This window comes from Falco cherrug, chromosome 8, assembly GCF_023634085.1.
Source record: "Falco cherrug isolate bFalChe1 chromosome 8, bFalChe1.pri, whole genome shotgun sequence".
In the NCBI taxonomy this organism is placed as follows: Eukaryota; Metazoa; Chordata; class Aves; order Falconiformes; family Falconidae; genus Falco; species Falco cherrug.
Window position 1 is genome coordinate 40,867,523 of NC_073704.1, and position 21,860 is coordinate 40,889,382.

Below are 21,860 nucleotides of genomic sequence, written 5' to 3' on the forward strand. Positions count from 1 at the left end.
GTTTGTCTGTTGAAATGGAACTTTAGGCAGAATAGCAATTTCCATCTTTTTCTCTACTTTTTCCAGGTGAGAATGCAGGAGGATGCTGCTGTCCTAAACAAAAGAATGATCACTCAAATGGGAATGGCACCAGTTCCTGAGAGCTCCAACACTATGCTTCCTCCTTTCCAAGAAACATCTTGTGATTTGCAGCAAAGAACTGAACCATCTCTTGGACAACAGGCAAAGGATAACCTCAATGTTGCTGCTCAGGGTGATACATCGGTGGACGCTATCTACAAAGCAGTTGTAGATGCTGCAAGCAAAGGAATGCAAGTAGTAATCACCACTGCCGTAAGCAGTACAACACAAATGAGTCCCATTCCAGCTTTGAGTGCCATGAGTGCCTTCACAGCCTCAATTGGTGACCCATTAAATCTTTCTAGTGCTGTCAGTGCAGTAATCCATGGAAGAAACATTGCCGTTTCTGATCATGAAGGTAGGATAAGGAACACTAGAGGAACACGAATACTGAAGAATTCAGAGCACGGTAAAAATTCAAGTGAAGGGGATGGGTATGAATATTACAAATCGGCAAGTTGTAACACACCCAAAAAACAGTGGGAAGGGGAGCAAAGTCCTGTCAGTGAGATAAATAGATGGAAATGTGAGGAGTTTCTAGACCATTCTACCCATATCCATAGTAGTCCTTGTCACGAAAGGCCCAATAACATCTCCACACTGCCACTGTTACAAGGCGAGCAGCATCAGATACTGTTATCACAGCGAAACTGTCAAAGTGATAAAATGTTGGAGGAGAATTTCAGGTATAACAATTACAAAAGAACTATGATGAGTTTTAAGGAAAGACTGGAGAACACTGTGGAACGATGTGCACACATAAACGGGAATAGGCCTCAGCAGAACCGAGGATTTGGGGAGTTGCTGAACACTTCTAAGCAAGACCTGATTCTGGAAGAGCAATCTCCAAGTTCCTCAAATAGCTTGGAAAGTTCGTTAGTTAAAGACTATATCCATTACAATGGAGATTTTAATGCCAAAAGCATTAATGGGTGTGTGCCTAGCCCTTCAGATGCTAAAAGCATCAGTAGTGAAGATGACCTAAGGAACCCAGATTCCCCTTCTTCAAATGAGCTGATACATTACAGGCCGAGGACGTTTAACGTTGGCGACTTGGTCTGGGGCCAAATCAAAGGACTGACTTCATGGCCTGGGAAACTAGTAAGAGAAGAAGAAGTTCACAATTCATGTCAACAAAACGCTGAGGAGGGGAAGGTATATTTATATATATATGCACATATCTATCTATATATATATATACACATGTACCTATGCCCATCAAATGTTTATCAAAACTATCTTGGTCCATTCCTTCTTTTATTCTTTGTCTCTTATTTTAGTAGTACAAATCAGGTTTTTTCCTAACTATAGCTTGCAGAACTGAATTCTTCCCGTAGTTATCGAATGAGAAACTTCTAACGGTGCCATGAGACAAATTATATTTTGGGCTGATAATGCGTTACTAATTTGTGCATGAAAGACTTGCTACACAAAAAATGTTGTTAAAAAAAATTGTTTAACTTACATTGTGTGTATAGTCAAACTTCTGGCTCTGTCCAAAGAAAATGGACACAGCCATCTAAAGTGTTGAAAACTGCAAAAAGGAAAAGTGGTCTAATCAGACTGAGGAGTCTGTAATAAGTAAAAGCTTGCTGATCAACACATACGCTCTTTAAGAGGAAATGCATGCGCATTTTCACCCTGAAAGGAGGTTTAATAGCGAGGAAGGCATTTCAGTTTGCGCTTCATACTAAAATCCATTATTTTTTGTCAACAAATCATACACTTATTCGGGAATATACAGAAAATACAGTTATCAAAGTTACTGATTATTTTATTATGAAAAATACTTCAAATTCTGGTCTCTACTATGTGTATAACATTATTTTTTGTAGTTCTTACATGTCACATCTTCCATATATAAATATTTTAAAGTGCTGTTTTATAAAATGCAAATTTAAAAAATATGTAAGCAGAAAGGCAAGTTCTAATGAAATAATCTTTTATCTGTGACACACAGAAATCAAAGGACTTAAAAATTACATCTTTTTCCCCCGTATACCTGCCTAGTACATTGCACAACAACAGTCATAAGAACATAGTGGAATACTAAAGTATTGCTTTCCCCAAAATTTGGCTGAAGCAGATGCCCAGAGGAGGGAGGACAAGAACATGTTGAGGAGTGCTTCTTCACCAGCAACCTCTGACTCCCACTGGTGTGTAGCTCAGGATTTCTTCAGCTGGAACTGGTATATCTGTTGTGTAACCACTGCTGGTCTTACTGCAGTTCGTAATAGTTACCAGAGGTTGACGTGCAAATGTAATTTCCCCAAGGAATCCAACAGGTCCTTGATGCCACAGACGACTGGGGTGATGTTTGGCCAGAATGGTTTCAACCCTAGTCCAAGAGAACGTTAGTCTCTCTTCACGGGTGGCTTCTCTGTTGACCTCTTAGCCACAAAGGTTGCAGAGAGCTCCCGTCTGAGCACACCGAACAGAAGTATTTAATTTACAGAGAAATCAACATGCTAGAGTAACAATATTTGAATGCTTGTTACGGTTTAACTCTATCCCAGCTGAAGCCAGGACAGCGCTGAAGAGCTTATGCCTTATAAAGGTTAGATCCCCGAGAGAAGTCAGTTTATAAAGTGTAGACAAATGGGACAGACCACAAGCTATAAAAGATTAAACAAAACTGGAAAAATTAGGAGATGTACAATATCCTTGTCCCATCTGGATTACAGCTACAGTAATTACACTGTATACATGTATGTATTCACAAAATTGTATATCTATGTGACTGTTACGATGTATTTGAAGAGCTTATATTTTATAACTTTTGTAAAGAGGTGACATTTCTTTTTTCATTTGCATTCCTTAGCAATTCTTTACATTTACTCCCCAGCTTGTGGGTACCAGGATGTCCAGTTGCTTTTGTGCAAACTCGCCTTCTTTGATTTTATGCCTCTTATGTACGTTATATAAGCATTGTGTAATGTTATATTCAGTGGCACAGATTTTACTGTATACTGAAGCACAAACAACAGGGAAGCAAACGGGAAATGCGTACGTAGCTGCTCGTGCAGGTACTTGTGGAGGCAGCAAGAGAGACTTTCAAGTTCTTCATCAGGAAGTCCCACGTAATGGATCACCTGTCACATCAGAAGGCCTTTAATAATAATAATTTAAAATTAAAAAAAAAAAAAAAAAAAGTGTAATTTTCTCCCAGAAGTACAGAGTGAACGACCATTCCAAAGGTCAGGAGTTGAGGTTGAAAGCTGGGATACAGGGCAATACGAGAGAGGTGAAAATGTGCATGTGCTGTGTAATAGTTCCATTTCCAGTTGGAGATAGGCAGGAACGCCCATGCACTCTGGCAATTTATACACGTGTTCAGACACTCCTACAACATGTTGTACGGCTACATTCTTCAGATGTTTGAGCAGCCTGGTCTGAAGAAAAGAAAAAAGGAAAAAAAACCACATAAAAAAACCCCAAACAAACCCACAAACCACCACCACACACAAAAAAACCCCACAAACATGGGGAAAACCACCTTGAAAACCAAAAAGAAAAAAACTGGAAAACCAAATGGTCTTCAGAAATCCTGTGCTTCACAAAAACCCTGGAAGGTTACAATTGATGGTGGGAGTCACTAGCAGCAGTTCCAAAAATTCAGTTTTCTGTGGAGCTTCCTTAAAACATCTTTTAAAAGTATTTGTATAATCAAATGTTAACTTCCTATATTGTAACACTAGCTTTGCTATGCTGTTGGGATTTCATAGTACTTTGTATATTTTCTCTTCTTTATATCATACATAATTTGATTTTTGTTTCCATTTAAAAGACTATGGGTATTAAATGTAATAATGCTTCTGTTTGAGGAGCAGCTAGAGTGGTGTTTCCCTAACAGGAGAAGGGAGGAATATTGCACCTTTGTTTCCCAGTGTACACTTGCTTTTTGGCTCTTGGAAGATTAAAGAGGAACCCCAGGGAAGTGCAGCAACAGCAGTAGATATTGCTGAAAAAGGAGCAAGCCTGAAACTACATGCATCCTAAAACAGAGGATGTGTATTTCATCAAGTAATTAATCTGATTATTATCCAAATTAAATCACCTACACAGGAACAAGGTTGTGAGAACAACAATGTGAAAGTCGAAGGGTTTGTGTGAGCAGCAGTTGCCTGTTGCTAGTGCATTTTATAGCAATTCTTACTGGGCAAGTACTGTTCCCAGTATGACTTTCCATCAGTTAAACTAGGTTTTTTAAAGTGAGCTTTTATAATTCTGCAGGTAGTAACAGGTGTGATTTATCAGTGTCCTGAAAATCCTATTTGTATGTATTATTTAGTGTTGTAATGGCTTATTGTAAATGAAGGCGTATGATGTTATTAATTCAGATATATCTGTTATAGTTGCTTCCAATACCATGTTATGTTAGCAATTTGATACTACTTCAAAAAAGCACTAGCGGGTTTTTTACTCTTCTGCCGCCACAGAATTCCAATAATGAAGATATTGATTCCTTTTTGTTACTTAATATAAGTCCCTGCTTAGCCAAACATGATATTAGCTCTTGATAAAAGTATTTCCTATTGAACTTTCTTATATATCTAATGGCAGGCATATGCAACTCTTTGCAAAGTTTGTTCCTTATACACAGACACACACATAAATATATATATATGGATGTGGATAATGTCCAATTTAGCATCTGTGGCAACTCTGTCACGTAGTAAAGCATTGGAGGCAAAGGCTCAAGATGGTTATGTTATTGCCCTTTAATTCTGTTCAGTTTGAAAAATAGACATTTCTTCTGTAGCTGTTTTTCAGACACGCTGTAAAGTCGAGGCTTGAGGGGCGGTGTACGGCAGGCAGAGTGACGATGCCGCCCTTAATACCATTTTAATGTAGATGTAATGTATAAGCCACTGAAGCCGGTTTGCTCATTCTGTGACTGTTGTGTGCCTTTTCTGCTCATGTTTATCCTTAGTAAAGCTCCACAGGTTTTAAACAGATACTATTTCTTCTGTATGCATTTGTATTTTTCCAAAATCTGATTAGGAGAGGAGTTATTTGAACTATTTGTAGTCTTGCATTAAAAGTAAACACCATTGTAAGGGAAAAGCACTACAATCTGTGGCCGTAATTGAATCTATTTCATGAAAACAGAAATCTTGCCTCCCCATGCGCAGATTGCACCATTAATGACTCTTGTCTTTAAGTCCCCACAACGGCAGTATTCCCCAATTTCATTATCAGATGCGCAAGTTCAAGACATGTGAAATTTGGACTAAGCATGTATTGTATTGGGCCTTATTTCTACAGATTTTGACAGCTTGCTCACTCATTAACTTCACGTTGTCACGTCTAAAAATCAATTTCTTTGTGAATATAAATTATTTAGTAATTGACAGGCTGGGTTTAGAGGGAATTTGCATTTAAATTTCTTTTTCAGATTGTATATAGGCATGCTTAATAAATTTGTATTTATAGAATTAATTTTCCTTGTGTCAGAATACAAGCTGTACTTTTTAACGAAACAAATGGTATATAAGGTTCTTGTTAAGTTATGGAAAGATTAAAAAATAAGTCAAGCAAAATGTAGCAATACTGAAAAAGGAATTCATCCATTTGTTTTCTTTTAATTGATGTGTTTTAAATACTTTTTCTTTTGTTTTTACAAGCAGAAATGACTCAGCCAAATCAAAATAACATGCAGAGTTAAGTGGACTAATGTTTTGAGAATGCAAATGATAAAATCATGTAGATGATTGTATTGGTTATACTAGTACTAACTGGTGCCAGTGTTTGTATGCGGAGTTTTATATACAGATTGCTTAAAAGTTCATCATTCTGGTGGGTTTCAAGAGAACTTTATTTTCCAGTGAAAGCACTTTAGGTACCAGCTCAGCAGCCCTGTTGAGCACGTGCTCAAATTCATTCCTGACTCAGCAGATCGCTAAGTATGTGCTTAAGTACAAAAAAAATTTAAAAGCCCTTTCTCAGGACCAATAAATCAGCTGGCTGAAGCCAGCTCTAGTGAAGGCTCATGGATTCATAATGCATAAATAAAGCTTGTCACCCTGCCCAACCCCCTTTTAAGGCCTTAAGCCTTTTAACTTAAGCACAGACCCTGGATCTTCGGAAGTAGGAATAAATTTGGCCGTGCCATTAGCATTGTCAAACTGAGCCCTTAAATAGTTTATCCGGAAATTTGAGGTGGTGTGAAACAGTTTTGTGTTGATAGCATCTGTAAAAATTGTACCATAGGCAACTTGCTATTTTAATGCTTCCCAGGTGGTCTCAAAGGTGTGAACTACATTTGTAAAATACATTTGAGTACAGACTATGAGACATTAAAACCGTGTTCATATTAATAATATAAAGACAAACGAGGGGGTTAAAATACTGTTCTCCTTCCTAGTTTTGTTTTCATGAGTGTCACGGTTTTGCTTTTTGTATTTCTATTGCTGGTGGTGTGGGCATCTAGAGAAATCAGAATATGTACGTATATGTATGAGGGGGTGTATATAGCCAGACATCCATTTTTTCTTTGCTGGGAAGGTTAGTGTCTTATGGATGCGGTGAAAATTAGGCTCCGTAATAGTGCATGTCTAGCAGTAAAGTAAAAGCAATGTTTAATAATTGCAGGTCTGGGTAATGTGGTTTGGTGTTCATACCTTCACTCAGGTGGAGCCAGAGAAGTTGAAGACACTAACAGAAGGTCTAGAAGCTTACAACCGAGCCAGAAAAAGGAACAGAAAGTAAGTAAATGCTCATTTATTTGCTAGTGGAATGCAATAATTAAATGATTTTGCTTCCTAAGTCTCTTGTTTTGGGTAGCTTAGTAGAGCAGCCAAACTGAAGAGTTAATTTTCTGAATTCCTTTGTCGGTTATGATAATCATCCGAGATCTTTGATATCTGCATTTTTATTGCATCTTCTGATATTTACAGTAGCCTTTATAAAATGTCAGCCTACTTGTCTGAGCTTTCATGTGTAGGATTTCTAATTTACAGCAAAAAAAGTTATTACATCAAAACTATTCTGACCAAATATGCTCTTTAACAAGATCTGCCCTTCTTATCTCTCCCCTCTCCCTCTGGCAGCTGCTGCTGCAGGCAGAGCACAGGTTTATTCAGATAAATTCAGTTTATTTCCCATTGCTGAGAGGCGCTTCAGAATTTGTGAATTCTGGCTGTATTTAACTAGACAAGGGGCTCAGTGCAGAGCTTTCCTTATGCTCCGCGTCAGACATCTATGAACTGTTTGGTGTATCTTGCCTTTTAGCTCTTATTTAAAAATATACAAGGATAGGAAGGCTGTGAAACAGTAGGCATTTAGGGCATGAAGCAGCAGCATAGACAAAAAGAGGAAAGTGGTCGACTTTAGGAGGAAAAAAAATCTGGACAGCTATAAAAGGATCAAAAAGTACAAATTGTACTGGGATTGGATTTGTTCTAGGGTGCTGTTGCAGTGAAAATATATTACTTTGTGTCAGAATCCAAAGTCAGCTTGCAATACTTGTCTTTAGCACAATAAACATGGCCTTAAAGGAATTAAATAATTATTTGTCTTCAGCTCCTTTTAAGGTGTAAGCCCTTCTTTTATTTATATGTCACGCAGCCCTGAAGAGAAGTATTTTTTAAGCCAATGAGACGATGTTTGATGGTTGTTTTTTCCAAGATCATCCTCAAAATATCTTACTGGAGTTTAAGGGTGTATGGTGAGAACACAGAAGGGCTTTTGGCAACCCCCCAGTTATTTGCTCATGTCCCTGAGGCGAGATACGTGACTCAAATAAGGTGACACCGGGGGCAAATTTAAAGAGGTGTTAAAGTTGAAATAAACAGTACAATCTAAGAAAAACGCCCATCTTCTGATTTGCATTTGTGTATTTAGGAGGCTGCAGGGTTTGTCTGCAATTCCCCTGAATCCAGTGGCCTTTTTTTTGGCGGCAGGTCTGGTCCTGCCCCGTTGCTTGCCCGTAAGGAAACTGGGGGTAGCGGATACCCCAGCCAGGCCAGGGCACATGGTTATCCCTCCTGTAGGGTTGCTTTACAGCCTTCCAGGTTTTTTCTCCTTATTTCCACTTGCACTTATTTCATAGTTCAAATATTTTGGCCCTCCTTCATGGACCCTTCCTCTTTTTCCTTTGTCTGAAAAAGTTATTAATCTCCTTACGGTCTGCTTTTTGGTATATGTCTGTGTAGTATCTTGTTACATGCAGGTCCAGATATTTTCAAACATTTAGCATTAAATATAATTGCTACATGTAGAATACTTCTATTTGTTATCTACCTGCATAAGTACTCAGCGCTTACGCATATCATGTACTGGCATCAGGTTGAACACTTCTATAGTAACCAAGACATAGGTAAAGAAACCCAGGACAAACTGATGTTGGGAGAGCGTGGACTAGCATCACATAGGTCCGCTTTGTTTAGCAGGGTGGGGTTAACATCCAGGTCCTCAAAGTGACATTCAGATACCTTAACTCCATAAACTATTCTCCATGTTCCTACAGTTCTTGTCTCAGCCCTAGTATATTTCCTGTTCTTCCCCTCCACTGCACAGTCTTGACTCAATCTCTAACAACATACTTTGAAATTATATATTAAATACAAAATTATTAAAACTAAACTAAAGATTAAAAAGTCTGCAAAGCTGAAAGCTATATTGTAATAGGGATGTAATAAAATGTAATTCAAGTTGCACCTTAAATCCAGTATTTTTGAATTGTAAATCTTCCTGACTTTAAGTACTGGTTTTTAAATGGAAAATTTTGTGTATTCTGTTTCCTTGGTATCTAAACAAGACACCAGAAAATAATGTCATTGTAGCACATTTCATCAGCATAGTCAGAAGTGTTAGCTCCGCTGCACAGAGCTCTGTACCTTCAACTAATAGTATGATCTAAAGCATTCTTTGTAGCAAAAAGGTGGTTTGCTTGGGAGTGTCTCAGAGGCGTGGTGTGAGTGCTGAATGTCATATGAGTTCTGGGGGTTGTAGGAAGATGCACTCACACAGACCGCTGAGCCGTCCTGACCTTCCTCAGTTCCATCTCATGTCAGTCGGTCCGTTCGTACCTGAACTGTGTCCCTTCTTGCTTCCAGCAGGTCATGGCGTAGCTTCCTCACCTGTCCAGTTGTAGCCTCCAGAAGACTGGTGGAGGCCCAGTCTTCCCTTACCAAAGCCTCGTCTGATCCAATCTTCGTTCTTCCTAAGCTTTGTAGTTACCTGTACTCCTCTGTTCACTGGCATCCTGCTGCCCCACTTCACAAAACATCTTCCAAGGGTCACCACCCAACACCAGTGTCTCCTCCTCCTGTGGTTCCCTGTTCCTCTGGGTGTTATTTCCCACACCAGGCTTCTCTCTTGTCAGGAGCGTGCCATTTACCATCCCTACCATTACCATCTCAGCCATCCATACTAAGTTATTGCAAAATGAAGTTGGAGCAGTGGCTTCTCAGAGTTGAAGTTACATCTCTGATGTCCCTCCTGTTGGGCATGTGCCATGTTCAAGTTGAACAGGACTCTGGTAAGGGAAGAACTAACGCATCTCTTCCACCACCTTTCCAACTTCCCGTCAGTCACCGTCCTGACACAGTCTTAAGTCTCTGTCTTTGGTAGGTGTGAGTTGGGCACGGCGGGCGCACTCAGGCGTCCGTGTTAACGCTGCCAGAGCTGCCCAGAGGCAGCACCTGCAGGCAGAGTCTGGGATGTGTCTGCTGTGGGAGGGAACTGCAACTCAAAACATGCTCAGATTTCATTTTGATGATACAGTTTGGTAAAATGTTAATGGGCCCTAGTAGGGAGGAGGAGGATTAAAGGAACACTTCTGATGAAAAGGTTGTCCTCCCTTCCTGAGGGAAGGAATTTCAGTCCTTCTCCAAGCTGTTGGCCAGGAGAGGTCTGGTAAGAGATGATGTGCTGCATTTTGATGAGAGGAACAAACTGTTGCTAGGATCTTTTAAATGTAATTTGACCAAACCCTGTGATGTTTACAGGTTGGTTTGCATCACTAGAGGGCTGGTGCATGTGTTGTATCTGATGTCAAGTCCTCAGGTTTGTAGCTGCGGTAAAGGGACATTTCAGTGACGGGCACTTCTGACCCTTCGATTTGCTCAGGGGCAGATCATCATCTTCACAGCAAAGTGAACATAACAGCAGCCTCTTAAGACAATTCAAACCATCTTTTATATTTTCAATACTTTCAAATGGCTGTTATGATTAATAGCAATAATTTCATAGATAGTGCAATAGGGGTGTGTTGCTGATAGAGCATGTAATGTTGAATAAATAACCGCATCACATACAGGTAACTTGACATCTGCAATCTGCTTCTAGGTGATATGCAAGTCAGCAGTGTTATCAGTTATTAAGATAGCTGCATTATAAATAGTCATCTTGCCTTTATAGGAAGTTATGTTGCCGCTGAACAATATTGTGCTCGGCATTTGTAATATCTAAGGGTGCCTTCACTTGCCCAGGTTGCAAAACTGAAACTGGTTTTTGCAAGCAGTCTAGCCCAAGCAGTGCAAAAACCCAGATGGACATGTCAGGCTTTGGGCGGGAATAGTTATTTCAGTTTATCTTATTTCTTTAGTCGATTTAAACTATATCAGGATACCTAATTTTAAAGTTGCACGTGACTACCACTGTTTAAACTAATTCATTCAAAGCCTTAGTTCAACTTGTGCAACGTCGTGTGTGGATGAAATCCAGTTATACTTCACTTCTGTGCAGTCGGGTCAGTAAGGTTTCTGGCTTTTTTAAATTTTTTGTGCAATTTGTGCCCTGGCATAGCTCAGATGACCAATGCAAAATGGTATTAGGGAATATCTTCTTTGAATAATGAATAACAGTCCCTCTGATCTCCTATCTTTGATCTCCCAGCTGTGCTGATGGGTATGGAAACAATTTTGCTGAGCTCGGGGGGTGGAATTACTGTACAGCAATGCTGCCCCGGTAGTTCCTCTGTGCCAGTTCCTTGGCAATCTTTTGCCAATGCTTTTAGTCACTATAAATCCTTAAGTGCCAGGGAAGAGTGGCCCAGCTGACATGAGAAGCTTTCTTTAAGAGGAAAGTTTTGTTTCGAAAGTGTCTCCGGTGTGGGACGGTCCTAGTGACCCAACCATCCTTTCCAGCATGGGTCAAGGTGTTCTGTTACCTATCTCTGCCATAGTCTTCCCTCGTGATGCAGATGGCTCTCATCCTCCTCCCCTCACTTCTTACCTCTCCGAAGCGGGGATAACGGCACTTCTTACTTCCTGAGGATATTGTGATGGATGCTTATAATAATGGCTCTCATCTCACATTCAGCCATTTGTCTTCAAGTCCATTACTTGAAGTAAACGTACCTGTTCAGCTGAAGTCATGAATGAATCAACCTATCTAAATACAGATATATACATACACGCACATGCGTGCGCGCCATTAAGCGCAGATCCTCAACGAGCCATCGACAGACGGTAGTAACTTGTGTGCAAGTACAATTTGCTGGCTTGAAACTCTTGAGGTGTGAACACAGAGTCAGAGAAGTATGACCTGTCATGCAAAGCGTGGTGTTCAAGTGGGAAACTTCTTTAAAGAAGAAATGTACATAAATGTCTCTGTAAAATTAGATCTATACGGAGCTGCCCAGTGACTTGGCATAACTTTTGGTTTGGAAGAAGAAGGTTTTCAACCTACCTTTACCATTGCCCTTGGTGTGCTGTCATTCCAGGGTAAAATAGCAACATTTTAGAGGATTAACATGACTTATTTTCCTCTGGCTATTGAAAGTTAGAAGGGATATTGAACTTTGAGCTGTGTGCTTTGGGTAAGGGGGAAACTTTGCCAATCACGCTCGTCTTTTAAAGGAGATAGCGATGTACATGTTTAGTCCTTCGCAAAAGTATCACTGAAGTGTAACCCCATGTACAGGGTCAATGCGGCATATAATGTGGAGCAGGAAGGAGGCAGAGGCGAGCTGGCACTAGAGGTTTAGTAACGCTTGAAGTCTTTAAGAAAGCCCAGAGTAGCTGGAGTGCTCCTCTTCTGCTCCTGATCAAAACCCATGGTAGCCTGGCCCTTTGCTGGCAGGTCAAAAAAAAAAAAAAAAAAAAAAAAAGACAAGACTGCACAAAACGCTGTGTTAACATGAAGTACTTTTGCTTTTTATTCATGGGCTTAGTCTGTCTTGTGGATATTGTAACCAACCATACAACTCATTGAAGTGGTGGCTTTCATTTTTCTTCTGTCATTCCAACACAAGCCTCTGTTTTGCGTGATATTTTGTGCTGCAACAACCTGGGAGGCTCTACAGTTAGTACAGTATGTCCAAGGAGTTTGTGTGTTTATTATGACATTCTTTAGAGTTTTTTAGCTTTTTTTCTGTTACTGAGAATTACTAATGGCATTAATTTTTTTCTTCCTAGAAGTGGAAAGCTAAATAACCATTTAGAAGCTGCTATACACGAGGCCATGAGTGAACTAGACAAAATGTCTGGGAATGTAAGTTTCTTTTCACATTAGCAATAATCTCCTTTTTCTGTGTTTCTGCATGTGTGTCAGTTGAAGATGGGGAGTGTTGGTTTGGCTTGCTATCTAACATAAATTTTGTTTCTATTTTCTTAAGTAACGTAGAATTTTTCAATATTTCTCCTGCATTAAAAACTGTTTGCAAATGTCTAATCATTCTGAAAAATGGGAAAAGTTGAAGAATTTTAGTTGCGTTGCCAATTATTTTTTACAAAGATTGATTCCTGGACTTAGTTTTACACATGCAGCCTGATAATATTTGGATCAGTTCCAGTCCCACTCATATTCCATGGGTTTTCTCTGATTAGTTACACAAATTCAGGCTCGTTTGTTTCTCCATTTAAGCAGCAAGATATTGAAACCACATTCTTTGAAAGCATCATTCTTTTGAATGTAAAACTCTTTGAGTAAAGTTTTCCTCATGTGAAATGAAGGATATTGTCATGAAAGGTAAGTTTAAAAAAAAAAAGAGGAGAATTCCTAATATCAAATCTGATGGCGTTCTTTCTACAGTAATTACACTGTTCGTAGGCAAGCCCAGGATCCTTCTAATATAAAAAATCGGTTTATACAATGTACTCATCATCGTATTTAAAACATGGCTATAATTTCTTTGAAGCAGACTTAGAAATGCAACAAAGTCTATCACAGCACATGTAACCTCCCCTATCTTATCGTTTGTAATTATTCAAATTATTAACTATAAAACATTGGAATATAGAAAAAAGTCTTTTTCCTGATCTTTGGTGCTCGGTACTGAAGATGCGTGTACATGTGCATATTTAGAAGTAGCAGTAAAACTGCAGGGAAGCTTCTGGAGTGTACGAAGGGAGGCGCCTGCAGAATGCCAGGCTTACAGCCCGGTACAGAACAACCGGGAAATGCGGGATAAGTTGTTCAGTAGCTTTTAGCGGCTGCCGTAAATAAGAACAAAATCAAATCTTTTGTTTAGACTTGTGAATTTTAGGAAATGGGATTGAGTTTTGACGCAAAACGATGCGTTTTCCTCTTGTCTTTGGGAGGAAAAGGAAAGGTTGTAGGTCTGTCACAAATAAATATGGGGTACTCGTTTGGCACACACGCCTCCTGTGTCGGTTACACTGCCACTTACACACTGGGGCCGGACCAGTCCGCTGATACCTTTTTTTGCATTTATAATCCAGTAACACGCCAAACTGCCTGCTATATGCATTTTAACTATGATATAAACCGGCGCAGAGGAAACTGCTGTAATTGGATTTGCTGATCTAGTTGTTTCATAACACAGACAAGCTGATGTACCAGCCTGTGTGTCATTACATAGTCGTGATTTATATTTGAATTATCTGGTCACAAAAATTGCGATTGAAATCTATTCCCGTAAAGATTATGATTCCTAGAAACACTCATAGGGAATCAACGGTTCTCTTTTTAGTGACTGGCGTTTTTTTCAGCTGTTCAGACATCAGTTACGTTTTAAATGAAAAGCATGTGCAAACAAGATCGTTAGCTCAAAGAATTTGTTTCTGCTGGTAAGAGCCAATACATACGTAGGAAATGTTAGCGGTCTGAAGGAATTCAGGAAGGACCCAAGGAAATAATTTGGCACGTTGCTGAAGGATTTGTCACTGTTGCCTGACTGCTGTTTGGAAGCTGCAAACTGCTCTACCCAGGACAGAGCTCGCTCCGGCCGACAGATGGTAGTGCTATTCCGTGCTAGGCACCAGCCTTCCTCCACCTCCTTCTGCCAGTTAGGCTGCGTTTTTTACTGAGCAGTCAGAGATGAAAAACATTTTCACGCTCAAATTAATCTCGCATGCAGCTCGAAATGGAGTATTTCCTTTCAAAATTTAAAACAAAGACCGAGCTTGCTAGCTGTAGCTTGTCCCTTAATAATGCTACCGCAGACCCGGATTTGACTTCTCTTATTTTTCCCTGTGAGCAGTACTTTCTCACCACCCACTTCCTACTTTATTGCCCTTGCCACGGTGTTGCACATGGGTTTGCCTCTGAGGGTGTGACCCGGTCGCAGTTTGGGACTCGGTGCCCGATTCCGTGGTTTCACGATGACTGTCACCGGCTGAGATGCGCAGGTTGTGGCACCAGCCTCTTTCTCCCTGGTGCCTTAAAGTTCTTGAAGTTCTTTTAATTCAGGCTTCCACGTAGACATGAAGTAGTTAAGAACCGTTTCATAACAGCACCTCAAGCAATCCTGTAGTTGGTTTGTTACTGGCTGGTTACTTTGACCAGTCTCCTTTGCTAACTTGTAACTGTCCTTGTTTTTAGGTCCACCAAATCCCCCAGGGAGACAGACAAGTGAAGCCTCCAAAGCCCAAGAGGAGGAAGATCTCTAGATAACATTGAATGTCGTTGTTACTGGTCCAGTGCTTATCAAAATGAACGTGCACATAAGTCTATATGTAGGTATTGATATAGACGTGTTTATATCAATATTTATATGAAGACAGATAGATACCATCACAGGGTGCTACGCGGATTAGTGGTACAATATTTTTGATGATTAGGAGGGATAGCAGTTGCTGGGTAAGCCAATCAGAAATCTTGAAAGGTTGCAGTAACAATGTCAGATGATTACTGAATTTTTTTTCTATAATACTAAAATTGTGATTATAAGAAATAGTCCAAATGTTTCTGAGAAATTTTCATTGTGTATATAGATAATACAGAATTTCATGGTGATATCTGAAATGTAAATATTGTACAATATTGTCATGTACAAGCGTACCTAATGCACACTTTATCTTTTATTGTACAAAAAATAGTGTACAAAATTCTTTGGTTTCTATTGAGTACACATACAAGAGACTACCAGTGTAAAGTGATAAATAAAAATACAGCCTAAATGCTTTTATATGATAATGTAAAAGATGCTGTTTTTGTATTTAACAGCAGAGAGAAGGCATGATTATGTAATACCTTAATTATGACATACACTTCACGCCACTGAGTGTTCATTGATACTGTCTGTTTGGAATGAACCTTGCCTGGAAGTACTGTACTCCATTTCAGGTCTCTGTAGGAGAGTGCAACCTTGCAGATTCCTAACGGGATGTGGGATCACAGCTCTAATTAATAATTCAAAGGCTGCAACTATCGGTTGCGTTTTTATTTACTTAGCTTTTAAAGTAGAATGCTGTAGATTTTATTAAAAAGAAAAAAAAAGTAGATGGACTATTTTAGTCAACCATTTCTGTAGTTAAAGTTTCATAGCCACCTGATAAACTAAACAGTTAATATCCCCCGTAACGTTGACCCCTCAAAACCCCTAGATTTATTAGCTTAAATTATCTAACGTCATTAACCATCGTGTTTACTTTTAAGGGGGCAGAGGCCCTGCTTTAATAATGTGATCAGTATTGATTACGGTTTGGTTTCGCAGTAGAATGAAAGGGCATGCTCCGCAGCGTTCGTAAAAGTAATTCCAGTATCCATCTCGCAGTATTAAAACAAAAAATTAAGGGTGGCTTACAAAACTATTAGCAACAGTAATTTTTATCAGTATTATGTAACATATCAGATTTATTTTATTTAAAAAGAATTATTTATACCATTAACAGATTCTTATATATATTAATGTGGCTGAAATGTGCAGGTTAAATCTATTAACCAAATTATTTATGTTATATTAAGTGAGAAATGTGAAAAATATGTAGAAAAAAATTAATACACTACAGATTTAAAAGTCTAAAGCTATGAGCCATTATAAAATTAACGAACGGAGGTGTAGCACAACATTATTTCCATTTGATTTCATTTCTATTTTTGACACGGATGGTGGTGATGGTGATGGAAGCAATGACATCCTCTGTCTTCAAGGCTTCCCGAAATAACTCTCAGTTCACCATTCCCGGTCCCGGGCTGGAGTCCGTAACCCCTACCTCTTCGTCCGGGACCACCACTTACCTCAGATTTCCTTTTCCCCCCTCCCTGAATTCCCAAATCTCACTCTCTAGCTAAGGACTGGCAGTGATCAGCATCCTGGGAAGCTGGCGGTATCGCCACTCTCCAGGTACCCGGCACTCGGCGCCAGGATCACAAGTCATTGCTCCTCTTCCCATCCGCCTTGCCCAAGTCCCACACTCCACTCTCTGAAGGACATGACCGAGACCGGCCGTCCCCGAGGACGACAGGACCCGGCGGCTTTCCCAGCCTCGGCTCTGGCGTGCCAGAGCGGGCAGCACTACCTCCGGGCTGGCCCCTGGCCTTTCTCATGGCTGGCGAAACGGCTCCCACTGCTCCTTCCCCCGCCCGAGGGATCGCAATAGCTACACTGGCTGCAGGGGCCTGGAGGGAGGCAGGAGCCCTTCCTTCCGCGGGGTAGGTTCATTTGTCTTTTTGTAACGCCACCGTCCTCCATGCAAGCTCATGTGAAGTGATTGATTTTATTAATTTAAAAAAAAAAAAAAAAAAAAACCACCACAAACTTTTTTTTTTTGGGGGGGGGGGGTGTAGTTTAGCTCCCATTTTTCTGTTCCGAGTTGCTGTGTTGGTTTCAAGAGTCGATGTTGTCCGTTTGCCACGCCAGCCCGCTTCCCTGCTGTCTGCCCACACCCGCGTGGGTTCTGACGCCACCGCGTGCGTGCGTGCGTGTGCGTGTGCGAGCGCCTGCCTCAGTTCAGTTTCTTTCGCCCTTTGCTTTCTGTCCTAGAACTGAGTTTGTATTGACCGACCCTTCTTTTGGCATTTTAACTGATTAGGTTTGTACTTTCTCACCGATGTATACTTTACATCAATAGGCCATGTAAAGTATTTTTGTGCACTTGATTTCATTGGTTAATAATGGCGTTGATGTGGGTGCTAGGAGTAGTTTGTTTCAGTCCATACCAATTTTTTTCTCTTTTAGAGTTTTTATGGTTTCATGTAAGCAGTTAATGTAAATATTGTGAGCATTACAGGTCATGCAGTGTTGTAACATTTTAAAAAATGTTGCACCTACTTTACGATTAAAAAACTGGTCACTCATACTTGAATTTTGCCCATAGAGCCATTTCTTTCTCTTTGCATTAAAGCATAATATACTTTTTTGATGGAGGCCCAACCCTTCTTTCTACCTTATTATTTTTTGTTTAAAAAATCTATATTTTTTCTAATAGAAGACTTAAAAATGAAAATTTAAAAAATACTTTTTGCCTACTTTCTAATTTAAGAGAGAATTCCTATATTTAAAAGGTGGAAAAAGAAAAAAAAAAAAAAAAACAACCGACTCCATTGTGGAAAGTGGAACAACACTTTATTTGTCATTAATATGGCACAATCACACAAAACTGAACTGGCTGAGTAAAGCGAGCCCACGACGTCAATCAGTATCTCGGTAGATTAGGGAACTACGTGATTCTTTGCGGATGTAAAGTGTTACATATTCTTGTTTATTTATTTATTTATTTATTATGCTTTCTTTTGCTAAGTGGGTGACAATGTGGTTGAGTCATTCAGATGACGTTCAAATTAAAGGAAATATTCCTCTTTCTATTATGGTGCATTTTGTGAACACCATAAAAAATATTTTCATTTATTTCAGTGGATTTTCTTCATATTTTTACTTCTGGCAGAAAACATTTGGCTGGTATCAGCTGTAAAATTAACATCCACGTAGTTAAAAAAAAAAAAAAAATCAAAAAAACCCACCCCACTTCTGATGTCCCAGGTCTATTATCCTCACAGTCTAAGGTTTTAGGGGTTAAAAAGAACTTAAAATTTAAAGGTATTTCCTAAATCAGCTTTGCAGGAGGTTTATAAGTGATGTAATATCTTTTTGGAGTCCCTGAGTTTGATGGTATAGAGATATTAGAGGGCTCGTGGTGGACTGAATTACCTTAGGACTGCTACCTTTCTTAGCTACGGTTTGTATTTTGCTATGTAGGGTTGTAATGTGAGAATTCCAGAAGAGCAGTAGCATAAAAGTGCTTTTCTATTTTTAAAAAAAAACCCATTCTAGTCTTACTAAGAATTAGAGATTTTTTTAATATCAGTTTTGTAATTTTTGATAAAGTTGTCAATATTATGATTAAATCACCAGAAAAAAAAGTTACTGTGATGTTCTCTTCGGGGCAGGGACTGTCTTCCTATGTATTTATAAGATGCCACGATGGGATGCCCAGGCCTAAAAGGGGCCACGGGCACCGCTGTCAAATTAAATAGCAACCTACAACATGGAGGTTGATTTAAATGCATAAAAGCCAAGAGAATTCACAGTTAAGACTGCAGATCCAATTACCGGTCCTTAGTTTGCCTGCGGTGCCCTCGGGGAAGGTAACGGCATCAGCTGCGACATCCAGCGGGTAAGTTGAGGAAGCCGATGGCTGTTGGAGCTTGTGCTCACGCAATCCAGGACCTTCTCATCCAAGTCCAAACAGATCCACTCCGTTAACACAGCCCTGGGTCCCCTCCCTCTCTCTGCTGTTTTTACCAGTACTAACTGAGCAACTCAACCTTCCCGTTTCACGATTCCCCCAAAAATGCTATTAACCCCGTGCTTTGAGCACGTTCCTGATCTACAAAGCCCCAAGCACATCAACGGATCATTTAGTTCAAAATCCACTGTTCACACTGGTGGTGAATCAACACTGCTAGACCTCAAAAAAAAAAAAAAAAAAAGGAAAAAATCCTACCAAAAATAAATTTGTCTATCCCAGGACATGAGCCTGGGGGCTTCCTGGGGACCCCCCAAGCCCAGGGAGCCCACAGTCCACCACCCCGAGGGTTTCTGCCCTGCTGCTGGTTACTGTGGACTTGCACTATCAAGGATGAGAGGCTAACTAAAAGAGCGAGCCTTTGAAAGTGAAAGTGCTCACCTATTTCCTGCAATATTGTCCAAATGCAGCGGCGTGTATGGCTGTGATAAATGCTGCCTGGGCACATGTACCCCCAAAAGTCTCGCCAGCCTCTTGCTGCCCTGCACCGCCAGCTGTTGCTGAAGCTGAACTAGTCACGTATTTGCTTTGCGTTTGAAAGCTGAGCAGCGGGACGTCAGGCCTTCGTCGTTCATTTCTCTCTGCCAGTTTTTACAATGTATTTATTGGCTGTGAACACTTAAAAGCAATTTTTGTTGTTGCTTAAAAGAAAAAAAAAAAAAAAGATTTGATTGAAATCACCCCCACAAAAGCACATTCTGGAGAGATTTCATCTCTCGCGTTTTTACCTGCTGCGAGATAAGTGTGTGTCTGTAATTGAGTGCCAGCCCAACAGAAGATGAGGGGTTAGGATTTAGAACAGAAAAAGAAAAAAAATAAATATATGTGGAGAGAGAGAGAATAGTTCTTTCTGGGAATTTCTATTTTGGAAAAGATATGGGAAATGGGAAGGGTGTTGTCGTACTTACCCTGGACAAAGCGGTGTGGAGAAGGCGGAGCAAGAACATCCCCAGGCATTCCTGCATATAGACCCCAAGGAAGCGTGAGCACAGGTGCGGCACAACAAAGGGAACAACGGCACACGCGCGGCATCAGCTGCGTCTTAAAATTGCCGGTGGAACTGGGTCCCAGTGAAGGAGCGAACTGGGTCTGAGCCACCATTTGAGCCTGGCTTTGAATGGTGCTAAACCAGTTCCAGTGTGGGATGGGGACGGAGCCTCTTACGGCCACATCCGCGTCCGGGCCCAGCAGCGCGGGACACCGCCAGGTAAGTCCTCTTGTGGCATCAGTGGTTTCACTTAACTAACAACATTAATACCCATCACTTCAAACCAGCGATGGTGTGAGAGGGGGAGAAGGGAAAAAAAAAAGCAGTCTCGCCCTGAGGAAGGTCAAGGCACCAAAATCAAGGCTGCAATGCAAAAGAAACCCAAAACCCTAAAAAGAAGTATCCTAAAAATGAATAAATACTTTCAATTTTTTATATATATATTTTTATACTACTCAGTGGATTTCTGCTTTGTATGTTGCAGAGTCTGTGCTATGAGGAACCACCAACTTTTCAGACAGGAAACGAGTTTGCAGAATAGACTTTTTTTTTTTTTTTTTTTTAATCTGACTTCAGAAGTTTCCATCTCATCAAATCACAATCATTTTAGGCCTTTTTGAAAAAGAAGCAATTCTTAACTCTTGGTAGAAAGACTGCTTGTTCTGAGTTCCAGGAAAATAATTTGTTCTTCTCACTGATTTTTCTTCAGGAAGAGAAACACTCATAAAAATAACCAAAAGTATTGGGGTCTGCCATTAGCTGTTCTCCATCATGGGAGCCGCTCTGCTTCTGAGGAGAAAAGTGAAGATTTACCCCTGAAAAAAAGGGAAAACTTCTTTCTCCTATTCTGTTCTATTCTGTTCTATATTCTACATTCTATGTGCCATGTTCTATATTCTGGTCTATGTTCCATGTTCTATAGTCTATGCTCTATAATTCTATATTGTATTCTATATTGTGGTCTATGTTCCACGTTCTATATTCTATTCTATTCTATGTTCTATATTCTATTCCATATTCTGTTCTATTCTTCACTTGTTTAGTTGTGACCGAAAAGAGAATCTGTAGTTCCCTGACTTGGTCTCATACATCTTGAGAGTCTCATCAACCAAAATGACAAAACAGGAGAACCTGTGTTTCTTCCTCCCAGTATCGCTGCAGAAAAGCATCCAAAAAGCCAACTCAATAGAGCAAAATTATTTGTCTGGCCACAAAGGTGTCATCACAGTATTCCAAAATAGCTACCCCAGCAGCACGCCTACTCCCTTGCCCAGTTAACTTACTGTGTGCCAGCCATCTCAAGCCTGCTCTTCATTTTTCAGATATCCAAACATGTATTTTACAAAAAAATGAAGTTACTATAAATTATGAAATGTGAGGCTTTTGGCATTTCAGATAATGTCACAACAGCCTTTCTGTTAATTTGCTTTCTAAGTTATGAGGGAAGTTGTTGTACCTTATGAGCAAGGTATCGACATCCTTACCATATGTGCTTTTGATTGGCAGGAACCTCCAAATTATTGATACAGCAGCAAGGAGCGTCACTGACATTCTTCTCTCCTCCCGTTATTAAACATATAATTTTTATGTTCCCGTCCCACACTCCTAAGGCTGCACTGGCATGCTCTGCAAGAACTTTTTTTGCATGATAAAGCCTGATCATATATGTGATATTTCAAGTGGAAGTGGAAATGGAAGCAGTGTAAACTATGTAGAATAGAAAAGAGAATTTCAAATGTAAAGCAAACCCAAAGCAAACAAACAAACAAAAAAACTAAAACCCAAAACGTTGAAATATTGATTAGATACCTGTGCTTTGAGTTTGAGGATATTGGCTCATCAAGTGAAGTCTTCAGGGTATGATGCAGACCAGT

At 40.0% G+C, this 21,860-nt stretch overlaps 1 protein-coding gene across 9 annotated transcripts in view; it reads left to right on the forward strand.

Annotated features, from left to right (window-relative positions):
* Window positions 1–17,558, forward strand: part of MBD5 (methyl-CpG binding domain protein 5) — a 147,694-nt gene extending 130,136 nt beyond the window's left edge. For 7 of the 9 annotated variants that reach the window (XM_055718888.1, XM_055718893.1, XM_055718887.1 and 4 more), the window contains 4 exons: window positions 67–1,275; window positions 6,715–6,827; window positions 12,486–12,561; window positions 14,854–17,558. In XM_055718888.1, coding sequence (XP_055574863.1) covers window positions 67–1,275; window positions 6,715–6,827; window positions 12,486–12,561; window positions 14,854–14,925 — 1,470 coding nt within the window. In that variant the 3' untranslated portion in view covers window positions 14,926–17,558. The remainder of the gene's footprint in view (window positions 1–66; window positions 1,276–6,714; window positions 6,828–12,485; window positions 12,562–14,853) is intronic. The other 2 variants (XM_055718892.1, XM_055718894.1) reach the window with 1 other exon arrangement.
* Window positions 17,559–21,860: the final 4,302 nt, after the last annotated feature.